This window comes from Schistocerca cancellata, chromosome 5 (assembly GCF_023864275.1).
Source record: "Schistocerca cancellata isolate TAMUIC-IGC-003103 chromosome 5, iqSchCanc2.1, whole genome shotgun sequence".
In the NCBI taxonomy this organism is placed as follows: Eukaryota; Metazoa; Arthropoda; class Insecta; order Orthoptera; family Acrididae; genus Schistocerca; species Schistocerca cancellata.
Genome location: NC_064630.1, coordinates 504,309,147 through 504,334,632, shown reverse-complemented (window position 1 = coordinate 504,334,632; position 25,486 = coordinate 504,309,147). Strand labels below are relative to the sequence as shown.

The 25,486-nt window shown below is 41.6% G+C and overlaps 1 protein-coding gene across 5 annotated transcripts in view; it reads right to left on the bottom strand.

Annotated features, from left to right (window-relative positions):
* LOC126188892 (protein phosphatase 1 regulatory subunit 12C-like) overlaps positions 1–25,486 on the bottom strand; it is a 385,917-nt gene that overhangs the window by 222,374 nt on the left and 138,057 nt on the right. For 4 of the 5 annotated variants that reach the window (XM_049930575.1, XM_049930576.1, XM_049930580.1 and 1 more), the window contains exons 5-8: positions 13,258–13,402; positions 10,935–11,077; positions 10,652–10,845; positions 5,264–5,359 (exon numbers count right to left, since the gene is read on the bottom strand). In XM_049930575.1, the coding sequence (XP_049786532.1) occupies positions 5,264–5,359; positions 10,652–10,845; positions 10,935–11,077; positions 13,258–13,402 (578 nt within the window). The remainder of the gene's footprint in view (positions 1–5,263; positions 5,360–10,651; positions 10,846–10,934; positions 11,078–13,257; positions 13,403–25,486) is intronic. The other variant, XM_049930577.1, reaches the window with a different exon arrangement.

Here is a 25,486-nt window from a genome sequence, read left to right as displayed (position 1 = left end):
CACCTGATTTAATTCAACTACACTCCATTATTCTCCATTCTGATTTTGTTGGTGTTCATCTTACACCCTCCTTTCAGGACACTGCTCATTCCGTTCAACTGCTCTTTCAGGTCCTTTGCTGTCTCTGACAGACTTACAATGTCATTGGCGAACCTCAAGTTTTTATTTCTTCTCCATGGATTTAAAGTCCTACTCAGAATTTTTCTTTTGTTTCCTTTACTGCTTGCTCAATATACAGACTGAATAACATTGGAGATAGGCTACAAATGCCAAACAAATCTGCTGACAGAAGCAACTTTGAAGAAGTGCCGATTTCTAAAACTGTCGATCTTTAGGACCTGAGGTATCAGTTGTGAAGATAATCATTAGAATTACATTAGCACAAACCATTAACATTAGAAACATAATCCTCAGCAATGCATTTGGGAGTCAAATTACCATCATTTGACTGCTTGTGTTAACCATACATAAACAGGCACTTAAAAAGCAAAAAATAAATAAAATCAAATGAAGTTATTTGGACGTGAAGTCCTTGCCTTACTTTCAGTTACTTTTGTAAATACTTTAGGATTAAAGGAGACAACTCACTGAAAAGTAGAAGCATCAAATCATTGATAGGCACAAACAAAAGAAGGAAAACTTGCTAGTTTAGACTCATCCTTTATCAATGCTATTTTGTGGCAGGTGATCTGGTTGTGGTGAGGGTAGTATTGAGTGGGGTGGGTAGAGGGAGAGGGAGAGGGGGTGGGAGGTAAGGAAAGAGACTGTGGATGGGTGGCTATTGGTTCGGAAGGAGACCAGTTTGCCAGCTAGGAATGCAGGAGGGAGGGGTGGCAGGTACAGCTGCACTGACTGGTGTGAAGCAGCATATGCTTGTGGCTACCTGAGGTGTGAACTACGAGGAAAGGGGGGGGGGGGGGGGCGTGACAGTACAGAGGAAGGGCAGACTTTTAGGTGGAGGACGCAGGGACAGTAGGTTACTCGAGATTGAGACCAGGACGATTATGGGTGAGGAGAATGTGTTATAAGGATGACTTCCATCTGCATGGTTGAGAGAAACTGGTGGTAAAGTGAAGTATTCAGATGGTTTGGGTTGTGAACCAACCACAGAATCTGAGCATGTTGAGCCAGCTGCATATTGTGTCTCTGGGTGGTCAACTCTGTTCTTGACAACAGTTTGGTGGTGGCCATTCATCCTGGTGAACAGCTGGTTGGTAGTCATATCAACATAAAAGGCCGTGCAGCTTTTGCAGCAGAGTTTATATATGACATGGTTGCTTTCACAGGTGGTGCTGCCTCTGATAGAGTAGGATAAGGCTGTGACAGGACAGGAATAGGTGGCGCTGGGTGTGTGGATTGGGCAGGTCTTGTACCTTGTTCAGCCACAGGGATCATATCCCTGTGGCAAGTGGTTGGGAGTAGAAGTGACATAGGAAAGGACTAGGATGTTGTGGAGATTGGTTGAGTGACACCACCACTTCAGGAGGGATGAGAAGGATCTTGGGTAGGATATTCCTCATTTCAAAGCAGGATGAAAGATAAATAAAGCCTTGTTGAAGGATATGGTTCAGTTGTTCAAGTCCAGGGTGACACTGGCTGTCAAGGGGGAGCCTCCCAAAAATCCCAACCCTTAGTGTGGTTCAAGTTCACTGATGATATCTTTACGATCTGGACTCAGTGCCATGACACCCTATCCATATTCCTTCACAACCTCAATATCCCCCATCCTTGTAACCTGGTCCTCCTCTATCCAACATGTCATCTTCCTGGACGTTGTCCTTCACCTCGCTGATGGCTCTATCCACACTTCTGTCCACATTAAATCCACTAACCACCCAAACACCAAAAAGCCCCTTCCACAGAGCCTAGACGACTTAGCTGCAGCGATGAGAACTCCCCTGCCCAATAAGCTGTAGGTCTCACAAGGGCCTTTTCAGACAGGTATAAACACCCCCCCCCCCCCCAAAAAAAGACCTAGTCCACAAATGGATTTCCTGTTTCCCATGCCATATCCTCAAATTTTCCAAATCCTGCCACTAGACCCAAGAATCAGCTACAAAGGAGCTCCCCTCATGTAGCCTTAGGTGATGTTTGGTTTGTGGGGCGCTCAACTGCGTGGTTATCAGCGCCCGTACAATTACCCAATCTTCGCTCAGTCCAATTTCGCCACTTTCCTGGATGATGATGAAATAATGAGGACAACACAAACACCCAGTCATCTCGAGGCAGGTGAAAATCCCTGACCCCGCCGGGAATCGAAACCGGGACCCCGTGCTCGGGAAGCGAGAACGCTACCGCGAGACCACGAGCGGCGGACATGTATGTAGCCTTAGGTAGCATATCACGAACACTACGTAGACGACACATTGCTGCTTGTAAATGGAACCAAGGAGACGTCAATAGAACTGTCAGTAAATTTACCGAGTTCCACAAGAAAACTGACTTCACATCAAAGTTTGAATGTACTGGTTGTATTTCATTTTAGAACAGGCGTAAGGAGGCAACTTCAGGATGTTAACTGGAACACACCTTATAGTTCATAACCAGTCTTGGCATCCATAAATTTATAAAGAAGGAGCATTAATAAATAATGGGTATGATGTAAGAATGGTGAATCATGTTATCCACATGGGCAAGAAGAAATGTAAAGAGAAAATAGCTAGGGATAAAAAGATCATGACTGAAGTATTTTGGGGACATTTTGAAGAAACTGGCAAATATATTTAGATCACTTGATGTAGAAATACTTCCATGTTAGATCTTCAGTCTGATGCTGAATTTTTGAAACGTAATGCTGAATAAGTCTGATTGGCATTCACAGCAAAAAATTCTCCCAACCAAATCAACCAATCGGATACATTTCAAACACGATGTCGGGATAAGATAAATAAATTTGAATATGCAGTTGTTTATAAAACACCGTGTTAAGTCATGTGACAAAATATATAGGACAGACTGGGAGAAAATTTGTGACAAGACAGAGGATAGCATCCTGGTGCTTGTAGACTGGGTTATTACGGTAGATCAGTGGGTGTCAAATGAGACTAGTCATCCCCTGAAAGCCATAGAAGAGGATCTGGAGGTGATGCACATAGGCAAGAAAGGAAAGGAACTTGACCTACTTGAGGAACTTAAAACAGGAATTCTCTGAGGTATATCTGATAATGTCACTAATGCACAAATGGGAGAGAGCTGTATTGCTTTGTTCAATGGGTTTTTGAGGTCTTTTTGACTAGTTTTGCATTGATAACCACTGCTATGTTGTCTCCTCATGTCCCTTGTAAAATCTTTGTAATCCATGGAACAGTTTATAATCATTGCAGTCTGTTGGTGCCATACACAAGTTAAGCTGATGCACAAGAGAGAGAGACCTGATGGAACTTGTAACTGATATGACCGCTGTTTACTTCTATATGAAAGGAACACTTTCATGGATGGGCAGTAGCATGGATAAGTGCAGCAGAGAATCAGGCATGTCCTTGTTAAAAGTGAAACAAGCACTTCATGTGCGAATAACTACTTGTTTTTATCTTTTCAGTCGGTGTTTGTAAGTGCTTGTTTATGCAGCTTAACGCAAGACAGCATGGCAATGAGAGCTTGACTCCAGAAACCCTGCTGCGGATATGTTCGTATCAATAGTGGTTGTATATTGAAGTAATTATACCGAAAGGGCAATTCTTATAGCCCAGAGCAAAGGAAGTGAAACCATTAGTATGACAGAACGTAGAAGTTGGGAGGTTTACGTGCTATGTAATGCAAAGTAGGATGCAATCTGTGGCAAAGGTGACAACAGAGTACAATCCTGGTGCAGATACAAATATTTCATTGGAGTCCCCTGTTCAATATACATTGTTTAACAATAATTTCTGCAGCTGACAACCACTACATGTTCCCATGTTGGACCAACATCATGACTGCAGTGGGCATGGAATTATCAGGACTAGACCTGGTGATGCTTTTTTACACCAGTTGGTTGTAGCAGTGTGCCACTGACACAGGATCAACTGGCTAGTATTACACTAAGGAGTATATTCATCTGAGCTTCCCTGTGGCAGTAATCTAAGGCATACCAACAGCTACCGACTACGAACGTTACTGTTGACCACCTGCTTCATTTCATGCTTGGTGTCTTCCCCAACACCCACGGCATCTTCCAAAAGTATAAGGGTCCTTTTCAAAAGCCCAGAATCATGCTACAGTCGTTTGAGGAGCAAGATTGTGAACTCACTTCGAAGTTGAGGCAACTAAAGTCAGCTGATCTGAACATGATAGAATGGATCTGGGACACAATCGGGTGCAAGCTCAATACCTATAAACCACTAGCCTGTAATTTATGGGAGCTGCTTGATCCTTGCATAGATATTTGGAGCTACATACTTCCATAAATGTGATTTGTCAAACCCATCCCACACAGAGTTGCTATGGCATTGTGTTTCAAAGAAAAACCAAAATGATATCAAGCAGTTGGTCGTAATGTTTAGGCTCATCAGTGTATATGGTCAAGTATTATCATCACTCTTCTTCTGTGAGGGTGTAATCAGGAAAGTCCTCCTCTTTCCCATCCCTCCATTCTCTAAGATTTAAATCAATAAATAATTGAATATAATCAGCAACTTAAAAGTTGTAACTTGAAAAACTGCAGGATAAGAAAATTATTGACTTGAAAGCAAGTAACAACATTAAAAATTCGCTCAAATTTATTACACAATGTAAAAAAAAGTAACTGCAATGTGGCCAAAAGTGTGATATCTCTCGATCCTCGTAAGTGATGCAACTATTAACTGCAATGTAAACCAAATAACTTTGCCCCATATCTCTAACTGGACAATTCAAATCCATGTCTTAAGTAAGTACCATGAATCATCAGATGTAAAAGAGATGATTTGACACAATGCTGCAGTGTCGGAAAAGTGAAATTTGTAGGTGTGAAAAGTATCATTTATAAACAGTAAGGAGTGCATGTAATTCTAAACCAACAGTTCAGGAAACCCTAAAAGTGTCTCCAAACAAATAAATTTACTTACTTTTTCTCTTGATATCATGACAGATAACAACATGCCAAAATTATATCCATGGGTCTTTAGCCGTGAATATCATTAGAGATTAGTCTTAAATTAAAATAGTGCACAAGGAGTAAAAAAAAGTATTTTAAGAGGAAATCAGCAGAGAGAGAGAGGGGGGGGGGGAGGAGGGAGGGGGGGGTGTTTAGCTTTAGGTGACTGACAAGAAAGTATATTAAAGAGAAAAAAAAATCAATACTTACCCTCTGCACTATTAACACTACTTTGTGTTTCACTACCATTAGATGTTTCAGTGTCATCTGAAGAGTCACTGGAGTCACTGGACTGTTCTTGATCCTCTACAGCAGCATGCAAGCAAGAAAATCACATAAAACCTTTTCCCCACCCACACCAGCAAACAACAAGAAAAGCAGTTTAATCCAGAATGCAGGAAGCTCTGTGAGAGTAAAGTCTGTTATAAGGTGATTCTGGCATCTCAAAATGATAATATGTTTACAATGAACAAGTGTACTTAAATTACCAGTTTATGCTGTCACAGACACACTGCATCTCCAGATTTCAAGCAGCCCGTATTAAACAGTAATGTGAGTGATAAGAGCAAAGCTAAAAACTTCAAACAAGCGATAACATATTTCTTGCTAAATATCCACGGCTCACTCTCAAGAGAATAATATTAAGTACAATAGTCTCACACAACAAGACCGGGGGGGGGGGGGGGGGGGGGGGGGGGGGGCAAGGAGGTGCGTGTGCGCGCGCACACACACACACACACACACACACACACACACACACACACACACACACACACACACACACACACACAGAGAGAGAGAGAGAGAGAGAGAGAGAGAGAGAGAGAAAAAGGATTGTTTTCCCCTTCTTATCCCTTTTCTTTTGTTTTACTTTTCTTTGGCTTGGCCCCTTTTTCCCGACTTTCTTCTCACCTCATTTTCCACTTTTTTTGAAGTTCTTAATAAGATTATTTCATTTTCATCTGTAGTTCTTGCTCTGACCTTTTACCACCTCTACACTGAAGGTGGCACACTGTTTACCAGTGTACTCTGCAAAGAATGGGAAACTCAATAAAAAGACTTCACAGCTCAACAATTGTGAAACTTGTATAATATCATACATCTTTGCTTATTTGATTGGAGACTTTTACATTTGAAATCCAGTGCTGGATAAAAGCTATCTTCCATGTAGTACGGTCTTCAGCTGTATGCTTCCAGGTTGATACTGTATGCTTTCTAAAGTCGTCTGCTGAACTATTACGAAGCCACCTTCATATTTTCATCTTTCTTTGAATTCAGTAAATAACTTCTTTGGCCCATGTACCGCATGTGAACTATATTACATGACTTGTCAACCTCCATCTCATTTTCATCTGTTATAAATATGCCTTCAAATTCAGTCATTTCCCTGATCCATTTGTTTCTTTCTGTGTGTCTCCCACTAATTCACAATATGAATCTCTCTGATGCTCAACCGAGCAACCTGAAGTCCTAACAGCTTTCATACAAGAAGTTAGTTTCTTATAGCCGCAGACCATAACTACACGAACTGGAAACTATACCCAATTTTTTCCTTTTCTGTTTATTTTTTCCTGCCCATTCACTTGCTGTCTTCAACTGTTCTAAATAAAACAATCCATCTACTGATTCTATGATTCATTGTTAGGGACATGAAAAATTCGCATTTTGCAATTTATGTAAATATAGATGTGATTTCTGCCTAAATACACAAAATTACCTAATAAGTTCTATGCCATAGCGAATTGTTTGCAGATGAACTATTTTATCGAAGATAGTTTCAAATGACTCCATTTCCTGTATATAAATATTGAAAATGTAACCATTTTTCAATTATTAATATTGCATATCTAGTGAAGCATAATTTGGAAAGATAATTTGCATCAGAATGTATTTACAAAATAAAAAGTGCATGAAACAATGATGTATCAGTGAACTCAGATGCTCTGGTGCCATGTCAACTGCAGGTGGTTGAATGGTCTCTACACATACTGCACCATGCAATGCAGGACTCAGCCATGGGACCTAGCATCTTAGAATAGAGAAATGTGTGTGTTTGTCTGCTATTTAAAGTTCAGAAATTGGTGTAGTAACATTTACACATGAAGAATTGCAAAAGGTAATAATTAAATTTCAGAAGTCATTGTTTGTTGTTGTGTATACATGTTAAAGGCTGAGGCAGTTTTGCTAGACTGGTCAGACACTGCACATTGAATTCAGCTGTTCCAGTTTCTGATTTTAATCAGCACAATGGTTGATTCTTTTCAGTTTAATATTAGAGGTTGACAACTTTATACCCAGTTCTTTCACTGGAAAAAAAGGCACTATGCCCACGTTGGCTGAAACCTGACAACCCAAGCATGTTTCAAAAACAGTTATGCATTTACAAGAGCAAAAATCAGTTGAAGTTTAAATCTGGCTAGAACCACATTTCCAGAATCAATATTGAGTGTTTAAATGATCAATCAGAAGCACAATTGGGAAATTTGCTTATGAAAACTGGTTTTGGAAGCCCAATTTAAACTAGTGAATGCAGATACTAGTGTAACAGTTTTAAATGAGAAATGTTTGGAACTTTGGTTGCAGCAAATACCAGTAAAGGTAACAGTAAACTACCTTGTTACCATGTGCCAACCTATGCAAACAACTGCACCATAGCCTTTACTGAATGCCTTGTGTTGTGCATTGCTCTCTAGTTCTCTTTTCTTATTCTGAAATGAATGAGAACACTAATCCTGGTCCATTACAGAGTTCGATTACCACCCTCACAACTCCAGAATGGATCGGCAACCTCTGTGACCATCCTTTCTAGCAGTTATAAATCTAGTTTGTCAACACTCACGGCTGACTGCCAGTTCACAGTACCTGCATTCTGTGCTATAGCGACCAGTGAGCAAAACCGCTCAACGTATTTCAACTGCTCCGAAAGTCTTCTTCTACAGTGCAAATAGTTATTTTCAGATCTTCTTCTTGCTAAGTACTTTGTTGGTTCTACTTGCAGAATTGTCAAGTATGGGTCAAATGGCGGATATTCGCAAGCCACCGTACGGCGCCTGGCAGAAGATACCCTGTACCGCATCTACTCATTTCCTTCCCTGTTCCACTCTTAAATAGAGAGAGGTAGAAATGACTTTCTATATGCCTCTGTATAAGCCCTAATTTCTTTTATCTTAACTTCTTGGTCCTCACTCACAGTGTATGTTGGCTGCCCTCAACTCCAGAAGGGACCGGCAATCCCTATCACCATCCTTTCTGACGTTTGTGGGCCTAGTCTGTTTTGCTGAACTGGGTGGGAAAAGAAAAATAATATTGAGAAACACCTTAAGTCAGAGAATCATGCTGTTCACTAGCAGGAAAAATGCTGCCTATACTCAACAAAAACAATAATTTGCTGGAAGCTTAAAAGACAGCCAGGAGAAGAGAACAAGAAAAGGTTGTGTGTGAAAAAACTGTTGAAGTTTCTGCAAAAGTGAACATTTAAGTCAAAAAGCTTTATATTTTAAATAGTCAATTTAAATTATGTAATAGGACTTTGTCTTCAGGCTTATAGTGTGATAACCTTTTAACTATGTATGCCTGATTTGAGAGAGAGAGAGAGAGAGAGAGAGAGAGAGAGAGAGAGAGCGCTTTTGTCATAACAGATATGAATTATCCCAATAATAGATGCCACATTTTCAGATCCCTACTCACTGTTACCTGCACTGTTTCCTTTTTGATGAGTTGATTGTGTACTCTTGGTTTTATGATTTTTTAGTCACCTTTCAAACTTTCTCAAACAGCACAAAACAAAGCCGAGTTTGAAAATCTACATCTACACCAATACGTCACAATCCGTTTGCAGTGTGTGATGGCGGGCACTTATAGTAACACTATTAAATATATGCGTGAGGAAGTAAAAATTAGAAGTCTGAAGTCTTCTTGAGATACATGCTCTTAGACCTTCACCAACAATCCTCTACTTGATGGGCAATGCCTTTATTGTAGCATCTGAAACTGCAGTTTGTTTGTCGTGTCCACAAGTCTGTGACAAAATGACCTGCTCTTCTTTGTATGATATTCAGTTCTTTCATTAATCCTACCTGGTAAGGATCCCAGAACTGATGAACAATACTAAATAATTTATCAAATGGGTATTTTGTAAGACACTTCTTTCTTGTATGAATCTCAATCTGCCTTCTGCTTCTCCTACTATTAGCTTTATGTAGTAGATCTCCTTTATGCCCCTCAGGACAGCAACACACTGAATCCAGTGATCGTAAAATCTAACACCAAAGGGCCTTTTCCCCAACTTACGTGCAGTACCTTAAATTTATTTGCACTGAGGATCAACAGCCAGTTCCTGCAACAAGCATCGATCTTCAGCAAGGCTTCCTGCATTTTGCTAGCAGTCTGCCATTGGCAGCTTTTCCATAAACAACAGCACCATCCGTGAACACATCCTCTCAGAGTTTCTGATGATATCCCCCAGATCAGTTATATTTACTATAAAAATTAACAGCCTTTGGATGGTAATCAAAGCTGCTTTACTGTCTGAAGATTTCAGCTTCATAAGAAAAAAGTGTTGGGTTCAGTCTGTTAGGAGTCCTGAATTCAATTATGTCTCATAAACACTTAAATCTTCTTCACTTTTCCCATTTATGGACCAGAAAATTACTACCAGCACTGCTTAAAACATTCTTTTTTTGTATGGAATCACCTTGCACCCCTCCCACCCCCAAAAAAACCTTTCACGTCTGAATTTAATTCCCCTTATGCAGAACTGCCTTTCTCCCGAGACATTCTCCAGATAAATTTGCAAGCCTCCAGCTCTAACCACTCCTATTTTAACATGATCAAGTGCCTTTCCTTTCTTAGCTGATGAAAAGTGGTGTATACAAAACAGGAAACATTTGTTTCATTTTCCTTGTACACATAATCTCACCACAAATTTCTTGCAGCCTCTCAAAGCGCGCGCACCCACGCACGCACACAGAGAGACAGAGAGAGGGAGAGGGAGGGATAGAGAGAGAGAGAGAGAGAGAGAGAGAGAGAGAGAGAGAGAGATTATTTCAGCTTTTGTCATCTCTTTTTGCATCTGAGAATGAGGATAGGCTTCAAAAGCCACACAAAACACATCTAAATGAAAGGTTTTGGTCAGTGATGTCAAAATTCAATATTTATAGGCACTGTATACTCCATCTATATATAAGACTGTCATTAAATTACACTGATCCTTGAATGTTACACAGTGAGACACAAATATACTGTCCCGAAAGGAACATGACTTGCACTGATAGAAATCTCGCAGGCACACAAATAGTAGGGCTTAGATTAAGAAAGGGAATCATGTGTGGTAATGCAACTCCACTCTGCAGAAAACTGCGAAAATACCACACTGCACACTGCTTATTACAATCCATCACCCAAGCAATAACAGTCCCATGTTTAATACGACCAATATTTTAAAGCAAGCCAGACGAAGTATTCACTCGAAAACTTACACCAAACTTTTAGTTACGCTAGTACATTTCAGAGTTGCAACATTACCGTATCAATTGTTGATGCTGAGATCAAGAAAGAATCAGTGGATTTTCTGTAACAGAAGGTTACTATTACTCTTACCAACTTCACTGACATCAGAGTGTTCACTTGTATCTTCTTTGTCAGATACTGGTTCAATTTCCACTTTTACTTTCAGCATTTTGTTGGTGCTATCTTCTTCTGAAATTGACTGGTCCAGAATCTGACGTTCAGATGATGCATCTTTATTTATAAGGTTTGACTTGTCAGCTACCGACATTCGGGTGATGGATGACCTAATATTAAAAACAAAGGATGTTAATTGATTTGGGAGAGAGAGATCTGAGTGAAATAAAAGCAATGCACATTTAGTAAAACCACGAACCTTCTCTTAGAATTGTTGGTCCCCTTCTTCTGCAAAATTGCGTTGTTTGCAGCATGATCTCTCTGCATTGCAGCTTGTCTCTTCTGCAGTTCCTCAAGAACTGGGATCATGTCAGGGTCAGCAATATCAAAGGCTGTTTGACCCTAAACAAAAGAATTAGGAATGAGACATTTTCAATATCAGAGGGGCAGAGGGGGAGAGGGGGAGAGGAAAAAACATCAGCATACACTGAACTCAATGTTACTTTCACCATTTAATTCTGTAGTTCAGAGACCACTTTCCCAAAATAATACAACCACATTGATTACCATCATCATCCATCGGTCACTAACCGAAACACTACATATTACAGTATAGGGTCTTATATTTCAGAGTGAAATTTTCCACATCTTTCACTGAACGTAAATAACATCTGCTACGAATACAAGATGTACTAATATTTTTGTACATTTTCTTTATGTGCCCATAACTTTATGTTCCACAACAAACATTGCCAACTGAGGCATCAAGTTTTTTTTTTTTTCACATCTTTGACTCTCACTAGTATTCCCATGCTATTTTCCCAAATTCCACAGTTTCATCTACACATGCTGCAAAAACTAGAACAGTTATAAACATTTTATTTGGCATGTTTTGGAAACTTCCCCTAGGCTGCTTGATCTTCTATCTCATCCTTTATCCCAGAGTGCCAGATGCAATGACTGCAGTCTTTGTGAAATTTGGAAAATTAAGAGAAAGATAATAGCAAATTGAAATAATTTAATTGGATCGCAAGGTGTTTTTGGGTACCCCAGATAGCATAACCACTTCCATGAAACAAAGAAGTCCCTTTTCAGTTCTCAAACCCACACGAAGCTAAAAAACATGTTCAAATATGTGTGAATTCCTAAGGGACCAAACTGCTTAGTTCATCAGTCCCTAGACTTACACACTACTTAAACTAACTTATGCTAAGAAAAACACACACACATCCATGCCAGAGGGAGGACTCTGGCCTCCGGCAGGAGGGGTCACGCAGTCCGTGACATAACTGCCCAAACCACGTGGCCATGAAGTTAAATTTGATCATTAAGACTAAATGACTGTCCCCTATTCAACTAACAATGCATCCTAACACACAAATCCATTTTGTGCGGTAAACAGTCCTCCATATACTTCCTGAAAATATCTGTGTTTCCAAAATTATAATTATCTATGACCGCAAGGCAGTGATTTCAGACTTTCTTGGAATTTCTTGCACTCTCAATAGCCATTAATAACAAACCCAGTTTTATTTTAAAACAATGATACATACAAAGAAAGACTTGCACATACTGGAATGTTCATCTACTCTCAATTTCTTTTCCCTGGGTGACCCTGTGTGACTGGAAAAACCATGCAGACTGATTTTTCTTTCTTTTTTCTTTTTACCTCATTTGTTTCTAAGTATATAATGTGCAACCACAAACTGATGTGACCTTAATCAATTATATCTGTCAAATTATAGTGTACACCTTTTACAACTTCCATACGAAGTTTGGCAGTTTAAGAGGGATTTTGCAGACTGCACACTCTTGAAAAATCTTTGGGTTCATTTATGTGATCAAATGAAGTTAAGTTACTTTTGCCTACTAGCTTCTTAACTTTTCTCTGTATGGGTCTTGCTAATCACGAAGGCAATGAAAATGTGCAAAAGTCCTCGTTTTATCCAGTTACCAGTGATTGGCTGCTATGTAGCATGGCTGTGCTTCTTTAATTAATGCAGATTTCCAATATAATGTCACTAAGAAATACAACATACATTTATTGCAGATGTATATGATGTGGAGCCTTATGCACAAAACCCATTCTCTCTTCGCACATTTGGTGAATTCAACACTTCGTGCCCAAGGAGTGGTTCCTTCAGTTGCCTGTCACCTGTTAACCAGTACATATCAAGTATTCAGACACCAAAGACTGTGTTTAATGTAATTGTGAATTTGTGCAAAAAGACACAAATGGCAGAGTTTGGAACATCCCCTCCCAACCACCACCACCTTTCCCTGTCGCTGTTTACTGATACATAAGTACAACACCGATTTTTAGTTTTTAATGTGGAGTAGAAAACTGCTGCTGCCATGACAAATAACATACACCACTTGTCTTTAATTAGAGTCAACTCACGCTAATTTAATTTAATTAACTGTTCATTAAGTGTTCATTTGTATGAAAATTTATTCTACCACCCTTATACCATCTACCAGGATTCTCCCTTGTGATGAGGCTTATGGAAACACTGTGTGAATACAAGAAGGAAGGAACAAAGAGAAAATACAGAGTTCAGAGTTTAGTGAATGTACCATACCACATAGTTCTTCATTTCCATATCACAGAAATTTTCCACCAGCATTTCACATGCTTCTTTTTGGCCCCAATGTGCTGCAGCATGGAGGGGTGTCCAGCCATCAAAGTCTTGCACATTAACATCTGCACCTCCTTGGAGTAGTACTCTAATCAAACAAATGAAATCATTTTCACTTTCAAAGATACATACAAATCTAAATACAAAAAGTAGTTAAAATTAACTTGGTAACTGCTCCTATGTGAGAACCAAGTGAAGTTCTTTTATATAGTTCTTTTACCTGGCAATATTTGGAAAGTGTAGTTACAACATTGATGGTAATAAAAAAATAACATCTGCTATAATGCTCTGCCCTTCCTATTCAACAGCAATTGTAATCTATAACTTTTTAAGTCCAATAAAGCATCAAATATTTTTAATGATAATTGTACTTGTTGGTCAAGTTTGCGCTAATGGTACCAGAAAATCAGAAATATTGTGGATCATAAACCAGCTACAATTACTATCCAATGTTATAGCCATATTTAGATTTCAGTTAAAGTGGAATAAATAGTAGTAATTTTGTGCAACCACTGCGCATTAATTTTCTATAATTATAGTATCGTGTGAAAGGGCATACACTCAAAAAATAATCAACACAACCTAATTGACAGTATACAATTCGTGACTGAAATTTTCAAAATTACGATTTGCCCACTTCAAAATTTCTTAGCCATTAACTGCTGGGACTGGGTGAGGGAAGCCATGAGCGATGAAAATATCTACAGGAAACCATGGGCAATGTGAAAAATGGAACAAGTCAAAAGGCTAAGGAACAACCAACTTTGGACTAATATCAAACCAACGCTATGTGCCACTGAACCACCAATGCCAGATGTGATTAATGTGTTTCTCTTTGTTAATATTATTAAATTTTTGAATGATGTCAATTTCATTAGTTTATTGAATTTTTGATCTTACCAATCATTTCAGCAACATAGTGCGCTGAAGGTGAATGTGTAAACTTGACAATTGTCTCCTTACGCAGTCATCTCGAAGGATGTATTTCTTATCGTGAAGCGTGCCATATGTGGTATCTATTGTGGTTGCTGTCTGCACTGTAACGACCTACTACAGTTATTTACGAAAATGAAAACACACAAAATATTTTTGTTAACACTATTAGTGATTGCTAAAGGAGAGTGGAGAAAATCACGAAGGAAATTTTGGACTCATTGATGGCTTGAACAGTGAATTCCTCGTAGAGGAAAAATACTTTTTCAACTTTCCATGTTGTACATGTGGCCCAATTTAAAAATTCTGTTTGGAATTTCTTTGACATCATCAGTAGGTTCAATCATTTCAATTTGTCAAACACGTATGATAGCACCTCATCTCAACAATGTTTGTTGTGATAATTCTTACTTTCAACACTGTACAAGCATCACTCCTCTTGTTTGGCACTTAAGACAAAACATTTATTCCTGTGACCACATTCTAACCATTTTGTCCTCTTTGCAGCATAAACTCTACTGGACTGTGAGGGAATCAGCTGGTGATATAGATAGCAGCCTTGCAAGTCATTGGTCCACATTCCCTAGTACATTAAAAAGATAAAAAACTCACTAACGGATGGAGATATCTCTTAAATAAGTTTATTCTTATATTAAATTAATAGGAAACTGCCAAATTTTTTTTATAAAATGTAAAAAAAAATGGTAGCTGGACTCTAACCTGCCATCTCTGCCTTTGTAATTCATGACTATCAACTGCGCTATAGCTTCAATATGGCAGTTGTGACTAAGTTATACTACACAACTTACACAATGTCTAAAATCAGTAGCCACAAATGTCATTATTTGGCACTTAACTGTAACCAACTGTACCACAAATGACACTCATTAAATCATCAATGTGCCGTAGCACTAAAATCATAGCACAGAAGTTATAGTACAAAAAGTATCAAATACGAGAACTCAACCAAATCCACATCTACAAATGTTTTCACATCCTGTAAGTGGATGCCTTTATGCCTTAGCAACATGTGCAATGTGCTTCCCAGTATTGCTGGGGTGGGCGATAAAAGGATTTTACTACTAATAGCCAGCCGACAACGTCTCTTTTTTGGACCCATCGTTTATTTTCCTCAAATTCTGGACACACACACACACACACACACACACACACACACACACACACGGCGCAAAAATTGTACACTGGGTTTGGCGGGTAATGGAGACCTTCAGGGAAAGACCAGGTAGGTCGGGAAAGAACCCAGTGTGCAGTCTGTCATTTGATAAGAGGTCTCAGGTGAGTTGTGGAGAAGGTTCTCCCAATACTGAACAACTTTAATGCAACTGGCTGCAAATAGTAGCACATGTCAGAATTAATGACACTTGCCACCCGAAACTTGCTGAAATTATCAATTACTTTACATGGTTGGTTGAAAGGTACGTGGGACAGAAGCACTACTCATTATTTAGAGCATTGTCCTCTGGTTTGGAGCAAGTAGCAGTTCCAAATCTGAGACACTTTATCGTTTTGTTTTGATCTGTGGTTCAAATTTCTTGACCTCTGCTATAATGGAGTATCATGGAGCCCCTCCCAAACAGATAGGGTACACAATATACAAAATCGCTGCTCGCATAGCAGAGTGCATGCTGTGTGCACAGATCAGAACAAATCCATAGGGGAATGGTCTATCGACTTATTTCCCGAGAAAGATCATTCACATCATTCTCTGAAGATAACTTTTAGTGTTGCAGGTCAGAAAGAGCAAATATTAATTTGGCGTTACAGAACTGCAGGAACATCAGTAGTAAGGTCCCAGAATTATTTTCAAAAATTGACCATAGAAGAAAGGCCTCAAAACCAAAAGAACACTATGTATAGAACCAGTATCTTTTACAATAGGTGATATATCCACATAGCACAGGTAGGTGAAATCTGAAGTGAAATCATAAAATCAGACAGGAATATATATCACAAGATAGTCTAGAAACCACTGATAGCTGTGTTATTTGTTGCCATAAAGAGCTCTACAATATCCAATGATATTTTTTGAATCCAAATATGAAATAATTTGGCTGAAGGTAGATGTCAATTGTTAGTCAAACATGGCAATCAGGTGCTTTTAGTTAGTTATTTGCATGACCCATGGATCATAAATCTGACTTCGCACAATGATGTAGAATGCCTCAGTTTTATGATTATGGCACTTTTTCTCAGCAGAAAATGTGGCAACATACTGACCAAATATCTATTTTGAAGTCAATTTTACAATCCATCAAACACTCTCAATCACTGGGTAGGTGATCAAAGAATTTTTGTGGCTGAGTATCCAACTTGTTTTTATGCCACACCAAGTGTGGGTACACAAAGACAGCTAGTTGTCTGCGTGCCGACTAGCTGCACTGTCCATTGCAGTTGTACATACCTATGGGTGCAGACACAACACTTGGTTACCAGCTAGTCAAGGTGCAGCAGTGCTATTATGAGTAGAATGACACACACACTTCATTAGTTTTAAAGTTTTCCTCACAGAATTTTACAGAAACTATTTGGTAAAAAAATTATTTTTGTGTTACTTATAGCTTTAAGTGCTAGCTTCAGGGTGAAGTGCCCACCATTTCATTAATTGTCACAACTGTTGTGATATTCCACATCAAAGTAACACACTGCGCAAAATAAAAAAAAATGCAATTAAAAATAGGGGACACACTGACTCCACATTTGGAGCATATCAGATCATAACGTAGCAATGTAGCCGACTGGGTTGAGACTGTTACTGTTATTGGGATGATGGAGCATGAAATGTATTGGAGCAGGCTGGTTCAAACGGCTCTGAGCACTATAGGACTTAACTTCTGAGGTCATCAGTCCCCTAGAACTTAGAACTACTTAAACCTAACTAACCTAAGGACATCACACACATCCATGCCCAAGGCAGGATTCGAACCTGCGACCGTAGCGGTCGCGCGGTTCCAGACTGTAGCACCTAGAACCGCTCGGCCATCCCGGGTGGCTACTGGAGCAGGCTGTCCAGTACTCTGTGAGCTAATGATACAACATCAACAGAGTAATAATTTACTGCACTTAAGCTTACAATTGTGTCCTCAGAGGTGACCCTCAGGCCAGCAGTAGAGCAGCACATGGCCTCAATGTCTCAACAATCTTCGGACAATGTTGCCCCTGCAGCATCCACTCATGTAAACACAGTGTCTAGCAGGCAGCAGGTCTTGCTGGTGGCTGGTGTAGCCCATACAGTACGTGCTGTTATCCAGGACAATGACAGAGCACTCTCATGGACATCAAAGGGTGTGTTCTGGTAATACAACAGCATAACCCTTACACCAAGGAAGGCAGGAATGTTAACTGCTTTTAAGCACTAATCAGGGGCCACAGCAGTTAATGTGCCTCCCACATACTGCAATGGGTGGATGGTGTACCAAACACCATCAGTTTGGCCCGCCAAGCTAGAGGTAGAAGTCACCATATCTTCCCATCAGTGGCTGCAAGGTTGGCAACTCACAGTGACAAAGTACAGCAGACCAGACAAGTAACAGTTTTGAAGGCAGAAGCCATTTTGGTGAATGGTAGCAGCACTGCCTGGCTATTACCAAATGTAACCTACTTCTTCAGGCTCACCAGCGGTCTTTAGCACAACCTCTATTTTGCAAAAAATGGACTTAAGGGCTTCAGCTTGTTGCCGTTCCACACTATCAGCAGGCTGCTAAGTGTTCTCTTACAAAAACTACACCTACAAATTCAAATTGTGGTGTTAGAATAAGGTTATTCCCTCTCCTTGCTGAGGTCATTTACTGAGTTTGCGAGTCAAGCTTTTCGCTTACATGAGGTGGTCCAGTATCTTACGGGTTTGCTCTATGTTTTGTGAAGTCAGTTTCCTGCCAGTCTGTCATTCTGATTGGGATATGGGGTATTGGCCTGGCTTGGTGCTGGCTGGAGAGGACAAAAAAAATTATTTGCCCATTAAACATTTCTGCTGTGAAACAACACATTGTTATATATTGAATTTTTCTTTTAACTTTGGACAAGAGCTATACATACCTCCAATCATGAGAAAATGGATTTTATGTAGCAGGTTCACTTTTACACTAACGATACAGCGAGATTGAAATACACCATGTGATCAAAAGTATCCGGACACCTGGCTTAAAATGACTTACAAGTTCATGGTGCCCTCCATCGGTAATGTTTGAATTCAATATGGCGTTGGCCAACTGTTAGCCTTGATGACAGCTTCAACTCTCTCAGGCATACATTCAATCAGGTGGTGGAAGGTTTCTTGGAGAATGGCAGCTCATTCTTCAAGGAGTGCTGCACTGAGAGAGGTACCAATGTCGGTCGGTGAGGCCTGGCACGAATTCAGTGTTCCAAAATGTCCCAAAGGTATTCTATAGAATTCAGGTCAGGGCTCTGTGCAGGCCAGTCCACTACAAGGATGTTATTGTCGTGTTACTACTCTGCCACAGACTGTGCATTATTAACAGGTGCTTGAGCATGTTGAAAGATCGAATCACCATTCTCGAATTGCTCTTCAACAGTGGGAAGCAAGAAGGTGCTTAAAAACAACAATGTGGGCCTGTGCTGTGATAGTGCCATGCAAAACAACAAGGAATGCGAGCCCCCTCCATGAAAAACATGACCACACCATGACATCACCACCTCCAAATTTTACTGTTGGCACTACACACTGGCAGATGATGTTGACCGGGCCCTTGCCATACCTACACTCTGCCATTGGATTGCCACATTGTACTGTGATTCATTACTCCACATAACTTTTTCCACTGTTGAATCGTCTAATGTTTATGCTCTTTACACCAAGCGAGGTGTCATTTGGCATTTACCAATGTGATGTGTGGCTTATGAGCAGCCGCTCAGCTATGAAATCCACATTCTCTCACCTCCCTCGTAACTGCCATAGAACTTGCAGTGGATCCTGATGCAGTTTGGAATTCCTGTGTGATGGTCTGGATAGACGTCTGCTTATTACGCATTACGACCATCTTCAACTGTCTGCAGTCTCTGTCAGTCAACAGACGAGGTCGGCCTCGCTATTGTGCTGTACGTGTACCTTCATGTTTCCACTTCACTATCACATCAGAAGTGGACCTAGGGAACCTTAGGAGTGTGGAAATCTTATGTACAGACATATGACACAAGTGATACCCAATCCCCTGACCACGTTTGAAGTCCGTGAGTTCCGCAGAGCGCCCCCATTCCGCTCTCTCATGATGTATAATGACTACTGAGGTTGCTGATACGGAGTACCTGGCAGCAGGTGGCAACACAATGCACCTAATATGAAAAACTTTTGTTTTTGGGTGTGTCCGGATACTTTTAATCACATCGTGTATTCGTAACATCCAATGTATGTCATAAGTGGTTCATGGTATCAAAAATACTTTTTGGTAACAGTAATTTGTATTTTGCCATATGGTTAACATGTGGAACTTTCTTATCTACTGTGATACATAAGTAACTACACAGGGACGTAGAGAAAGATCTACAAAATACCTAAAAGAGAAACGGAGCTCAGAACTACAAATTAAATGGCCTTCGCCATATTGCTACAACTGTTACAAAGTAAAATGCAGACAACTGCCCGTGCATTGTTCGCTAAAACGGGTGATAACTCTGACAGTAAACACAAATGAGAACTTAAGCGATTAAAGATAGGGCATTCCGGGAAGAAATGGTGGACCATCAAAAAACGAGCACAACATGCACAAAAAGATGGGGGAGCACCACTTAACAAATGGCAATGGCTAAAAAAACAATGCCCAATATGCAACCTAGTTAAAATGATTCTCTTGAGGTGAGGGGGCCAAGAGGAGGTCGTTTAAGCTGCTGGGAGAGGCCTAATAACCCGGAGCTTGTTCCCTTGAAAGGAGGACCAGTGGTGATGCGGAAGTGACACTACCTGCTGACATGGCAACACAGAGATCATCACAGGGAATGTAAGGACTAGCATGCTGAGGTAAGAGGACTGCAGCCTTTCCTGTAAGACCGATGTGACCAGGAATCCACATGAACATCACAGTGGCTCCATCAAGAGTGACCAAGTGACAGCTTTCCTGAACTCATTGCAGTAAGGGATGGACAGTGTACAGCACACAGAGACTCTGAAGGGCATAGAGAGTCTGAGCAGATGACGCAATTGAAAAGCCTGTGTAACCGGATGTACTACATGGCCTGCTACAGGGCGAAGAGCTCTGCTATAAATACTGAGCAGTGTACTGGAAGCCGATACCAAAGAATGTTGGTGCCAATGACAAAGGCACACCCAACACCACACTCAGTCCGAGGGCCATCAGTGTACAAAAAGGTACTATGGCAAATTTCCATGTAAAGGTCATGAAAACTGAAGGCGACAGAGCGAGGCTGGAGCAGTGTCAGAGAAGTGAATGGAGGTCAGGGTGAACACGGGTCACAGCACGAAGCTAAAGTGGTTAAGTGCTTACACCCATCAGGAAAGTTGCAGATAGCGTTAAGTTACGCAGCCGGAGCAAGAACCGAAAGCGAACTCTAGGAGGCAACAGAGGGGCACATCCCATACTGGTGATCCAAGGAGTTATCAAAGAAGGAGGCATAGGATGGGTGGTGATGCATGGTAGACAAACAGCGTGCATATCTGCTGAGGAGAAAGTCATGGGGGCAGGACAGTGGTAGTTCAGCAGCTTCTACATACAGACTCTCAACCTCACTAGTGCAAAAGGCGTCAGTGGCAAAACGGATACCACGATGGTGGATAGTGCTAAGACGACATAAGAGGGACGGATGTGCAGATGCATAGACCAAACACCCATAAACTAGTTTAGAACGGACAAGGGATCAGTGCAAAAAGAGGAGGGTCATTCGATCTGCTCCCCAGAAGTACCACTGAGGACACACAGGACATTGAAGGACTGCATACAGCGGGATGCCTGGTAAGACACTTGGGAGCATGAAGATAGTTCCCTACCGAGCACGAGCCCCAGGAATTTCATAGTTTCAACAAATGGAAGAGCAAGAGGCCAAGAAAGAAAACAATTGTGCCGCCAGAAATTCGTACAAATGGTTTTGTCAGTGGAAAAAGAAAAGCAAATGTCATTGCTCCACAAGTAAAGATGATCGAGGCACTGCTGAATATGCCGTTCAATGAGACAGGTCCATGGAGAACTGCTGTAGATGGCAAAATTGTTGACAGAAAGGGAGCCGGAGATGCCCGCAGGAGACAGGCAATTATAGGATTAATGCCAATAGTAGATAGCATGATGTTCAGGATGGAACCCTGAGGCACACCGTTTTCCTGGATAAAGGTGTCAAACTAGGTGGAATCCACATGTACCTTGAAAACTCGGACTTCTAAAAATTCCTGAAAGAAATGAGGCATGCGGCCATGTAAGCCTCACGTGTAGAGAGTACAGAGGATAGCAGTCCTCCAGCAGGTGTCTCAGGCTTTCTCCAAATCAAAAAAGCATAGCCAGTGTGGGATTTAGAAAATCATTCATGACATGAGGGGACAAAGTGATGAGATGGTCAACTGCAGAAAGGCGCGCTCAAAATCCACACATTGTAGTGGTTAGTAAATTGCGGGACTATAGCCACCATACTAGCTGGGCATGAATCATACATTCCATCACCTTGCAAACACAGCTGGTGAGAGGAATGGGGTGGTAGCTAGAAGGAAGATGTTTGTGTCCTTACTGGGCTTAGGTACAGGTATGACAGTGGCTTCAAGCCGGCATCTGGCAAATGTGTCCTCTGCCCCGATGTGGTCATATGGACGATGCACACAGTGCTTGTCCACAAGAAAAAGGTGCTGCAACATCTGAATCTGAACATCGTCTGGCCCTGGGGTGGGGGATAGGGATGAAGTGAGAGCATGATCTAGCTTCCTCATAGCAAAGGCAGCACTGTAGCACTCATGATTCCAACAAGAGAAAGGTATTGCTCGAGCCTCCTGTGCTCATTTCCAATGGAGAAAAGCAGGGTGACAGTGGGACGATCTCTGAATCCCCACAAAATGGTGGCCCAAGGTGTTGGAGATAGCAGTAGGGTCCACGACGACATCATCTGCTACTGTCAGGCCAGAAGTTGGAGAATGGATCTTGGTCCCAGAGAGCTTTCAGAGGTTGGCCAACTTCACGGAAGAGGAACTGTTAAAAGAACTAGTGAATGAAATCCAGCTAGCTTGTTTGCTATCCAGAACACGACGACACTGTGCAACAAACTGTTTAATATGAACGCAGTTTGCCACTGTAGGATGATGGTTAAAAACACGCAAAGCATGCCTCTGGGCGTATTGCATTGTGGCACGCCTCAGTCCATGTCCACCAAGGGACAGGGACACAGCACGGCAAAGAGGAAGTGTGAGGAATGGAACATTTTGCGGCAGTAAGGATAATGTTTGTAAGATATTCTACTTTGTCATCACAACTGGGGAAATGTTTATCGAAGGTCGCCAGGGAGGAGTAAAGCCTCCAGTCAGCATTAGTAAGCTGCCATTTGGGTGTGCACATAGGTTGGATACGAGTCAGCAAATGGATGTCACATGGGAAATGGTCACTGTCAGAGAGCAAACCACTCGAGACAATGGGCTAGCTGGGCACTGCAGGATAGGTCCAAATAAGAACAGGTGTGCGTGGTGTCTGAAAGGAACATGGGTGCTCCTGTGTTAAGGCAGAAGAGATGAAGTTGATTGGGACCGTCAGCCAAGATAGCATCTCTCTCACAGTTTCTGGGAGAACTGCAAAGGGGATGGTGCGTGTTAAAGTCACCAAGCAGCAGAAAGCTGTACAAGTCCTGAGCCACCGATCTGTCACTGCTGCAGATGATTTACTTACATATCTCTGTGAATAATAACTTACCAAAAGAGAAAGCGCTGGTATGTTGATAGACACAATAAAAACACACACAAACACACAAATATTCAAGGTTTCGCAACCCTAGGAAAGAGGGAAGGAGAGGGAAAGACAAAAGGATGTGGGTTTTAAGGGAGAGGGTAAGAAGTCATTCCAATCCCGGGAGCGGAAAGACTTACCTTAGGGGGAAAAAGGACAGGTATACACTCGCGTGCATATACAGACACGGGCAGACATACAATGTGTGTGCCTCATTGAGTGCTATAATTTGCAAAAACCTCATTTCGATATCTTGAATTTACGACCACGATTCGCACTGTGCAGTGGCGTGAATGGGGACGTCATGCATGACTGTCCAATGAATATAGTACCCAATAACTTGAGAATGAAATGAGATATTCTACTGCTTTCAGTTTCCTATATTTATTTTCACTGCAGTGTATGACCTAAAACTGACCATATGCAAAGTTTATGCATTGTGTTTTTACCTCTGCAAACTCTTTAAAGTTTTCTGCAGTGCTCAATAAGCTGGTGCAAGTCTGCCCTGGAGACACAGAATGATGGAGGGATGCAAATGGTACAAAGAGGAAAGGTCAAGCGAGGAAGGAAAAGGTGAACTGCAACAGCTTGAAGGCGGGTAGTCAGGAAGATGAGTTGACTATGAACGTCATCCTGTATGAGCACCATGACTCCCCCATGAGATGGAATGTTGCCTTCGGGGGAAGGTCAAAATGGACCAGGAAGAAATACGAGAGCTCAAAGTGGTCGCGAGGACATAATTTTGTTTCCTGGAAGCATAGAAAAAGCAGACACTGTGATTCTAAGAGCAGCCATAAATCATCTTTGTTGGATCGAAGACCGCAGACGTTCCACTGGAGAAGAGTCATGATGAGTAAAAAATGAAGGGGTGTCCCCTCGGCGGCTGCTCAGTGTCAGCCTTCGAAGACTAGTGTAGCAACAGGGTGCAGAGAAAGGAGGATCCTGCTCCATGAGGTCCACAGAAGCATTGGCATTCTCCTTCTATTGGTCTGCGGAGTCTACAACAGAGAAATGGTTGGTGGTAAGCACTGGAACAGGAGGGTCAGCTGGAAGAGGGTATCATATGATGACACAGTCAAAGAGGATCTCTTTAGTCGGTGAAAGAGAAGTCTGTTTGACTGTTGTTTGACTTCTTGGAGCCTTTTCAGTTGGCAGGGGAAGACTCGGATGTTGGTTGGCTGGCGGAACGTAGGAAGTCTTCACGGGAGTATTCCTTCAGTCTGTTCCAGCCTGCCGGTTGGGGGCATGTTGCACAGTTGCAGGAAGGGACAGGGATGCTGCCACGACTCTGGGCAATTTCACAACCGTGGAGCTAAATTTGAGGTCGCATGTCTGTGTGGCCATGTCCTTTATGGAGTGAGATGTAGCAAGGAAAGTACCGTAGGTGTCAGATGGTAGAACACAAGGTTTCCGACTAGCCAACAACTTGCGAGCAACCAGTTATGGGACTTTTTCTTTCAACCAGATCTCTTGGAAAGCCTGCTCATCGAGATGCACAGAACAATCGCAGGAGGATGTGGCGTGGCCACAAAAGCAGAATGCCATTGTGTAAAGAAGAGAGAGATTTCACAGGGCCAGCAATTGCATCAACACCTTCTGAGCAATAAACGGATTTACCGTAGCAAAAGACTAACTGTTTTAAGTACGTGAAACCATGAGGAACCATCCATGGGGGAGCTGGGAGAATCTTTGAATCGTTAACTCCATTCTGTTTATGTTTCGTGGCCATTGACTGTGAAGATGATGGGCTCATTGCGAGAAAATCCCACACGATTGCTAGTGTCTCCAATGGCACACTCCTTCCAACTGAGGGCACCCTTCAGAAGGGGGGCTCCTACCTTAGGTGATTGTTCACACTTCATGTCACACCTCACAAACACCTGGGAGAGGGACCAATGGGAAATTTGGAAAGGTAGCAGCTCAGGCAATCACCCACGTGCAAACTCTACCTGTTGACCTGGAGCTGGGAATTGTGTGTTACCCAGTCACCTGTTACGCGTCAGACGCATGGGCGGCCTTCAGGAGTGAGGAACCTCAAATGCCGAAGCAGAGGGAAGACAGGAGAAGGGGAATGAAGAAAGAAAAAAAAAAATGAACGAAAAACAGTGGAGAGTATTCTGATCTTGACTGCCAAAAATGCAGAATGCATTTCCACATTTCCAAAAACGGCCCAGGGGAAAAAGAACAGCAAGAGGATATACATGCAGCATGAAAGGGAAAATATGCTGAAAAGGCCAGGGCCCCGTGGTAGCCAAGCAGGAAAAGGGCCCCATGGTAGCCAAGCAGGAAACTGCCAAAGAACAGCGAGCCAGGGGGAGGGTGGGGTGGGGGTTATCTCTCTGCCC